At 38.0% G+C, this 9,627-nt stretch overlaps 1 protein-coding gene across 3 annotated transcripts in view; it reads left to right on the forward strand.

Annotated features, from left to right (window-relative positions):
- Positions 1–6,169, forward strand: part of usp45 (ubiquitin specific peptidase 45) — a 52,836-nt gene extending 46,667 nt beyond the window's left edge. For all 3 annotated transcript variants that reach the window (XM_079241413.1, XM_079241415.1, XM_079241414.1), the window contains exons 15-18: positions 575–672; positions 796–882; positions 1,126–1,270; positions 3,901–6,169. In XM_079241413.1, the coding sequence (XP_079097539.1) occupies positions 575–672; positions 796–882; positions 1,126–1,270; positions 3,901–4,031 (461 nt within the window). In that variant the 3' untranslated portion in view covers positions 4,032–6,169. The remainder of the gene's footprint in view (positions 1–574; positions 673–795; positions 883–1,125; positions 1,271–3,900) is intronic.
- Positions 6,170–9,627: the final 3,458 nt, after the last annotated feature.

Consider the following 9,627-nt stretch of genomic DNA (forward strand, 5'->3'; position numbering starts at 1 on the left):
GTCAAAAGTTTGGACACACCTCCTCACTCAGTGGTTTTTCTTCATTTTTTTCATTTTCTTAATTGCAGAGTACAACTAAATACATCCACACTATGAAGGAACACGTGGAATTATGTAGTAAACAGAAAAGTGGTAAATAAACCAGAATATGTTGTATATTTTTTATTCTTCAAAGTAACCACCTTTTGCTTTGGTGACAGCTTGGCACACTCATGACATTTTCTCAGTCAATTTCATAAGAAATATAGAAATATAAGATCTATAAAATATAGAAAGATACTCACCTGTCTGTAACTAACAGACACAGAGGGAAAGGTGGGGCTGAACTGTGAGTGGTAGAAGAATAAAAATACACAACTTCAGATGTTAAGAGGCTACATTGTCTCATTTTATATTTCCTGTGGAATAAAAACCATCACTCTTCCTGCTACTCAGTGCACTCCCCATGGCTGAGAGTTTGGCTACATGTGCAGCTCTGATAGCTGATCATCTAATCAGCTGGATTTGTGTCTCATCTGGTTTATTGTTTTACCTGTTAGATTTGACATTTGAGTGTTTTGTGTTGTTTGCATAGATAAAAAGGCGGAGAAGATTTACACCAGTGCGAGGAAGCAGATGCTGATATCCTTGTTGCCTCCTGTCATCACATTGCATTTAAAACGCTTCCACCAGGTTGGCAGCCACACGTTTGCTTTTCAGCCGCCTCCTTTTTTATTAAAACTTAAAGTGATTTCATGTAAACTTGTCTCCCAGTAACTTCCACTGTGTTGTTTTTGTTTGTGTGCATGTATTAAGGCAGGGATGAACCTCCGGAAGGTGAATCGCCATGTTGACTTTCCTCTGATCTTGGATTTGGCTCCGTTTTGTTCTGCATCCTGCAAGGTATCACACACTGTTGTTTGTGCTGCTGCAATGTCAAAAAGTAAAGTAAGGTACATGTTAGTGGGGAAATGATCAACTTACCTTTAGTTAATGTATTCTATGTCAATTGTCTGATATAAGTACTTTTAGATTTTTTACTTTCCACACCTTCCCTTAGCTGCGAAAATCCTTTGTTGTTACTAGTCTTGGATGATGTACTGTTACACTGGTTGCTAATATATATATTTATTTTATTTTTATTAGAACCTGGCAGCCGGTGAGCGCGTCCTGTACAGCCTCTATGGGATTGTTGAACACAGTGGCTCAATGCGTGGAGGCCACTACACTGCGTATGTTAAAGTGCGTGCACCCCAGAGGAAAACAGAACAGCACCACAAGAACCTGTCAGGTCAGGGATCAGCTCTTTTGAGTCCTTTTAAGGGAATCTGTGCATTCCTTCTGTGTCTCTGTGTTGTGTGAGGTTCATAAAAGAGGTCAGTGTTTGCGTATCAAAGACTGGACTCCCTGTAACCTGGAAGTAAGAATGAATAGAGATCTTTGTGCTTGATAGAGTCATGTTGTCTCCTTTTTTCCTCTTTTTCAAGGAGACTGTCCATTCACAGAAAAGTACTAAACAATCATTACTTAAGCAGGAAACTCAAGTAATTATTTGCCCTTGTTGCTAATAAGCTAATGTAAGACTTAAAGTTGAAGGCTGTAGTTAGTCACACAAAGGTGTCAGCTTGTTGTTATGATGACTGCTGGCTCAATAGTTAAGACCTTGTATCAAAAATTATTCTTTAGTAGTGTTTATTTTCTGCTGTAGCTTCTCTAATTGTTTGAATAACTTCTGTATCATTTTAATGTTTTACATGTTTCATTTCACAACTATATTTTGCGATTTTTGATTTAATATCGGCTTTGAAAAGCAAATTACTCCTCCTTTCACTCAGAAAGCTCCGAACATGGATCTCCAGCTGCTCTGAATCAAGGTTTTGCAAACACTTCCGTGTGTCTGAGCATTTTACTGCCTTCTTAGGGTTAATATTAATAATATTAATAATAACAACAACAATAACAACAGCAACAACAATAACAATGTATCATCAAGTGATTGCTTAAAGAATTTTTTTTTAAAAAGAATTAGGAAGAAGCATATACTTTTTTTTAAATTCCCACCCCTTTCTACTCATCTTGGTTCATGTCTGTACCACACAATAACCATATACTACATACTTATTCACTTTAATATAAACATATACGCATACTTACACCCATAGCTACATATATGACTACATAAATATCCACCAACAAATAAGATCTCCTTTGTTATCTTTTTTTTTTGTTTGGTTTTTTTATTCCTCATCTATGTATTTTATCAGAAGTACTTCTTAGTACCTCTTTTTTAATATATTTATGTTTGTGTTTTGCTTTAATTCTTCGTCCAGATTGTTCCACAAAGTCGCCCCACAGCTTGATATGCACACACTTTTCATTGTTTTACTCTTTTCGCTTCTTTTATACCTTCCTCCTCTTTCTGTGAACAGTTTCTGAATAGTTTTTTGGCAGTAAAATTTTTACTTGCTTTGTATTTTATTTGCAATGTTTTAAATTGAACTAAGTCCATAAATTCCAGTGTATGTGAGTCTATAAAAAGTGGGTTTGTTCTCTAAATCCTACTTGGTTAATGATCCTTGGTGGGTAGATCAGCTGTGAAACAACTTGAAATTTGACTCCTCTTGATTGTGTAGTTGCTTTAGCTTTGCTCCTCCATACTGAGTATAAAATCTTCATGTTGGAGTAAAACTGATTGCTATATGATGAAGACTGTCCAGTGCAGCTGTTAAATGCTTTGCAGTGTCGTGAGCCTCTCTTGGTTCGAGCTAACTTATACCCGGTCCACATTTGACCAGGTTTAGCTTAATTTCCAAAGTCTACCAGCTGTTGCCTTATAGGACAACTCCCCGTCTTCATTTAGAGAAAATCCCAACATTTATTTGCTCTACATGCAATATAGTTAAGCTGTGCAAATAAACAACTCCTTGCGACCCTTTATTCCGCCTCAGTTAGACAACAAATTGCACTACTTTCCAGCCTAAACATTAAGCCAAGATGTAAAAGAAGTGAACTCCTGCATGATTCAATACTTCGCCGAGCCACCACTACATGAAGTAACTATTTTCTCTCTCTGTTTATCACGTCATTATGGAGACATTTTGGCCCATTGTTCTTCACTTGCTTTAGCTGTCAGTCTCACACTTAACGGTAAAATACTTTGGCATGCAGAAGAGTTCATGGTTGACTCGTTGACCGTCAGGTCTCCAAGGGTCAGGGATCTGAGGCTCCAAAACAAGCAGCTGGTCGGAGGTGCCTTTACTGGTATGCTGTTTTTGGTGCTCACCAACTTTAATTGAGCAGAGTTGCCATTAGCACACGAACTATTAGGAGTGGGAAAATCTAATCCAAAAATGGAGTATTGAGATTTTTTGCTTCACAATTTTAAAATGGATTTTTTTATTGAATTTTTTTTTTTTTTTTTCCCCAAATAACTAAAAATAATCCATGATAACATTTTTGTCAGTTTTTATTGATCTTTTTACTTGTCTTTTTTGGCATTATAGCAGCAGAATGGTGGTCTGGCTACTGTGCTGTTTTTTTCTTCATTGAAATGAAGAAAAATGACGAACAAAAAAAAGTTTTGTACATTTTTCTATATTTTTATTTATTTATTTTATTTATTTATTTATTTATTTAATTTTTTTTTTTGTTTGTTTTTAGCCGACAATAAATCAGCAATATTGAGGAATCGTGAGGATCAAAATTTAAATTAAATCTGCTCCCAAAAAATCCGAATGGATCTGAATCGGGACAAAAGCATATTGTCACAGCCCTACTAACTATGCAAATATACCAACGCCTCCAATATACACACTCCTCTGTCAGTAGAAATGAAAACACTGACCTCACCACACTGTGTTTGTTGTTTTTCTCAGGCTCCACGGCACCCTTTGTGACTCGTGGTATTTGTGTGTTTTCTAGGTGCGAGGGATGCGGGCAGCAGCTCCCAGGGCCAGTGGGTGTACGTCAGTGACACCACAGTTCAGACGGTACCAGAGTCCAGGGTACTCAACTCTCAGGCATACCTGCTGTTCTATGAGGAAATTCTCTAATGTGACCAGAGAAAGTTTATTTTCTTACGTATCTGTTTTGCTTTCTGTTGTTTTTGGTGAAGATCTTCCTGCTTATCTCACTGTATCTGTGAAAAAGATGGTGCAAAAAAGAAAGGGAAATACATCTGCTCACTCATGTTCACATGAATTCATACACACAAGTTCGCATAAATACATCCTTCCAAATATCTACATGTAGGAAAAAGAAAGATTTGATTTTTTTTTTTTTTTTATAATTGTTCAGAATTTCCTTTGTGTTTTCATATTTAAAACTTATTAGATTTCAATAAAAAAAGAGTTATTGAAATGTAACTTTTCAATATTTAGCTTTTAACTTGGTCCCAGTCAGGCCTGAGATTTAAACTGCATGATGGAGTTTGCTACAAAAAACTAGAGACAAGCAGAATAATCGCATGTTGAACTGCGCTCAGCACTGACTACTTGAGGTCAGTTATGTCTGTGTGTGTGTGTGTTTGTGTGTGTGAGAGTGTGTGTGATCATGAGAGTAAAGGACTGGTGAATGTAGCTCAAAGGTGCTGCGTGTATCAGATCTGTTACAGTTATTAACTAACTGCAGTTGTGTCAGTTTATCATCATTTCCAATCACCCTCATATCAACATGTGGACAGGTATATGTCGCCGCCATCAGTATAATCCAAGTTGTTTTCCTAAGTTTGACCTTTGTTTGGCACTCCTTTGAAGTTGTCCGCTCCTGCTGTGTTTGTTAATGGTACCTGAGTGGGGAGTTGATGCTAACAGCTGTAAGTCTGGAGGCGTTAACTCCTATAATTTACATGTGCATCATAAGTTTAGCTGCAAAACCAACTGTGTTCATTTTGTTTTTTAACCTTTAAACGTCCCGAAAGTGGAGATTTAGTTGAATTTGCAACAAAAAAGTGGCGATTAAAGATTCTTATACCACCAAGAATTCATCCACCATCAGACTTTCTGCTTTACTTACAGCACAAAGTGAACAAAAAAGGCAATTCAATAATATTTCCCAGTATTGAACGGGCAGATTGTCATCATATAGATTTCCTTGACCGCGAAAGTTTACATCCTTTATTTCTTGGACATAACTGTTGTATTCAGTCGGTGGTCGTATCAGCGACAGAAACCTTTCAGAGAGGAATGAATTCAGATGTTAGCCCTGACTAAAAGCTGAAAAGCCTATATGAATGTTTTTTATTATTATATTTATTTATACATTTGAGAAACCCAACTAATGTCAAAATCTCCAGCGCTTTATTTGACGAGTAAATATATTATAATTTGACGGTTTATTGTTGCAAACTGCTGCACATGGCACCTTTTAGGGTAGCAGAGCAGTTACTTTACAGCTTCCTTTTGTGTGTCTGTGTGTGTGTGTTTCTTTTTAACATCACAATTGTATTCATGTCAGACTATCAGCGAAATGCATTTGCCAAAGACGGGTTTTGCAACTGTTAATTTCCGGCAGAGTTTACTTCATTCAGCGTTTCTCTACTTGGCGTTCTCTTGAGGTCATCGGTATAATAAAGTGTATCCGCACAAACAGACAATGTTTATCAAACCAACAAAGCACCATGTCTGCCTTCTCTGTAAGCGCACACTGCAGACATTTAAATCCTGAACGCTATCAATAAAATAGAGCAAAATAAGAAGTATTTCATTTATAACATAATGAATTTAAAGGCTTTAAGCCTGACGAGACACATCTTTGCTAAAAATGTGCTGGGGTTAATGTACCAATGAATGTATTGCCTTTTGCAGACAAAGTTTGTCAAGTGAGCTGTCCATCTTTTTCTATGAAAATGTTTTCCATCCTTTTTTTTTTTCTTTTAAATTCACTTTTTCCTGCTTATGACACAGTTGCCAAACAGTAGTTGAACGGTCGGACTTGAGCCTCGAGGGTTTGTTTGTTTGTTTGTTTGTTTTTCCAAACAAGGATCAATTCAGTGCCTCTGCTTCAGGATGAAGAACCCTGTGCATTGTGAGAAAACATGCCGAGTCCAATGTAAAGAAGGATCTGTGTACTTAATTAATGTACAGTATAGCTTACTGTAAGAAATTTATATATATGATATGGATATATGTTATTGTATATACTAGACACATGACGAACTTATGGTGCTTAAGGTGTGAAGAGTTTTGCTCCCAGAAATCGACATTTACAGTTCTGTTATGCACTAACAAACATTGGAATGAATATAAAACATACTGTATCAGAATAAATCGGATTTATGAACTCTGCACGTTACAAGACTGGTTTGTTTTCGTGTTTAACCTCTTGTCCAGCAGCGCTACTGGAAGACGGATCACAATCGATTTTCTGTTTCCTGCTGTGGAATTGATGTCACGCTGTCTTTACTGTTAGCGGGATGTTGTGGAGCATCTCTCCCGGCTGTCACCGTGGATCCCATGGTGCCATATTCCAGCCATCTCGGCCTGTTATCGGGCCTGACGGGTGCAAAGCAGCACTGCTTCAGAACATGTCGCGAGCTGGTGAAGAGGAGGTGGGTGTGGAATCAAGAAAAGGGCAACGTCGAAAAACATCGCCTTACACGTCCTCTTTTTCCCGCATGCCGTGACATCCCCCGTCATGCAGCTGGAACGCTGGAACCGGTTGTCAAGCAGCCACCAACAAATAGAGCAAATCCTTCCTGAAGTGTATTTGTCTATTTTTAAAAGGGGGAATGAGGGCTTTTGGCTTGAGGACATGCATCTGAGGGATTTGATGTGATTTAATCTCACTTAATGAAAGTCACCCCCCCCCCCCCCCATACACGCACGCACGCACACACACACACCCCTCTCCTGCAAGACACTTGTAAGAAACTAATAAGGTGCTGTGGGACTGCTCCTTTACCAGCAGTCGAGGTTAAATTTTCCTCTTCACCATGTCTGTCAGCCTCACCTCACTACACACACATCAACACACAGCACACTCAACACGTTTCCTCATGCAAACATCGACACACTTGGACTGCACATGCCTCAGGCTCTGCTCCTCTCAGTGCATACAAATCAACACTCCCGTCTAACACCAACAAAGGGCGTGACAGCTCTGGACAACACCTGCACTTGACCTTTTATTAAAACTGGATATGTGCAGAAATGTACAGGAGGTGGGGACAGTCAGAGTTATGGGATCCACCTCAAATCACGTCATTTCATCTGAGGATTCATTTATATGGAGATTCTTTTATTCCAGTAACGGCAGCCATATGAAAATGTTTGCTGGTCTTGACTTGAAGGTGTTTGTCTTAAATGCTTCAGTGGGAATTAAATTGGACATCAGCAGATGCAATGTGGTACTGCCATTTATTTAAACATGTTAAATGACTTGTACATGACACTTTGTGTTGGTCTAATCATTTGTTATTTAATTAATAAGAGTTAAACCTCGGAGGATTTTTTTTAGCAGTCAGAACAAAATGAAAAATTGCTGCAAAGAGTTGAGGCACATTTTCATCCCTTTTCTGAAATCACTAACCCACCATGCAACTGCACCACTGTCTGGTTTTTCTGTTCATCCATCCTTTAATGACAGGAAAATATATGAGTCTCCTCACTGTTTCCTGCAGATCAACACAACAAACACTCAAAAGTGAGTCTGCATCTGAGTTTTGTCACATTAATGCTTAATTATTTTGCAGAATGACTATTTTTTACTCAGAGAGGCAAATAATAATTTTAAAAAAATATAAAAGGATTATATTTGACAGACCAACTCCAGAGCTGGGACTCCTGTAAACATGAATTTCATACCCAAGACTAAAACCTGATAATAAAAACTAAATTATGTGAATGTGCTCCTTTGAACTGCCCTCTCTAAATGAGCATGAAAATAAAATATCCAGCGTGTGCTGGACTATTCACCAACATATGGGGGGTGTAGCTTTGTTGATCTGCTGAAGGAACTCCAAATATGTCTTCATCAAAGTGGAAAATGGATACAGAATGAGAGACAATCAATATAGACACCATCAGAAAGTGATTGCATTTATGAAATAACATCATAGATTGTGTATCACTTCTAAAATCTTGAGCTGAAAAACAGATGATCTCTGCTCATAAAGCAGCTGGGTTTCAATATTAAACTATCTTATCAACTAAACCTTTGGCTATTAAAGAAAAGCTTTTTAAAACTGTGAGGACTTTTAACATTTTTAGGTCACTTATGAAGTATTATATTTGTCAGAAATCACCCCAGAACCACCACAGTGACAGCAAAGAGCTGGGAGTCTGATGATATGAGACTTGATGTTTACAAAATGTTTTGAAAGAAGATTTTTTTTAAATGTCCCCAAGAATACATGTAAATGTAAAACAGACTCAATGAAAAATAGATGTATTTGGCCTCCATGACACAAAACCTCAAATTAAATGGAAAAGTCATCACTTTGGAAAAGACAAACGGAAATACAACATTAACACACGGATATACCAGAGGTAACACATTTAAACTGCACGAGCAATTGGTTTTTCACCTACCTGTTTGTGTTGTAAACAGATTTTGAACACATGCATTGTCAAACGTAATGCACATAATGCCACACTTAAGAAGACTTCAACTTTAAAATGAGGCTGTAAACTCAGAAAGATTAAATTTACATGTGCAATGTGCAACTCTGGAGCAACTTTAAGTTTAAACACACATGAACACAACATTTTCTCTGGACCTGAGTTATACTGAGGGTTATAATGACAGTAAGAACATTTCCATATGCACAGTGCAGAAGGACCTCAAGGGACTGAACAGCTGTGTTGCCAAAAGAAAACCATGAATTAGTGAGACTAACTGGAGAAAAGGACTTTACGAGCATAAAGATTGGAATCTGGAGCAGTGTAAGAAGGTCGTGTGATCTTATGAGTCCAGATTTACCCTGTTCCAGCAAGATGAGAGCACCAGGGTAAGAACAGGGGCAGGTGAAGTAATGTAGTCATCATGCCTAGTGTCTACTACAAGCCAGTCTATGATCTGGGGTCGCTGCAGTTGGTCAAGTCTAGGTTCAGCTATGTTATCTACCAAAACAATGAGATCAGCTGATACACGAACATACTGGATGACTCTGAGTAGGTTATTCCATCTTCCCTGATGCCGCGGCCATATTCTATTAATGATTCAGGAAGCATTATACACCATTTTCACACATGATTGGCCACCAGAGTCCAGTCTTGAAGCCCATTAAGAATATTCTGGATGTGCTGGAGAAGGCTCAGCACATTGGTCAGACTCTCTCATCATCAGTATAATGTTTTACTAGAAAAATAAATGTGACAACTGGATGGAAATAAATGTAGGGGTGTAGCAGAAGCTCACTGAAATGTTAATGTGTGACCTGAACACTGAATTAGACTAAACTTTTAATAAAAATGGATGGATGGATGACCTTTTTCTTGGCCAAGCTACAATGATCAGATGCACCTCACGCCACCTCAAGTGTATGGACCTAATAATTGTTTTCTGTATAAAGTCATCAGTATCTTTAGTTTATTTATGGCATTAATTTGAAAACAGCTCCCCTAAGGTCCTGGGCTTTGCTTGGTCATTCCAACACAACACAACACAACACAACACAACACAACACAACACAACACAACACAACACAAC

This window comes from Telmatherina bonti (genome assembly GCF_933228915.1).
Source record: "Telmatherina bonti genome assembly, chromosome: 5".
Lineage (NCBI taxonomy): Eukaryota > Metazoa > Chordata > Actinopteri > Atheriniformes > Telmatherinidae > Telmatherina > Telmatherina bonti.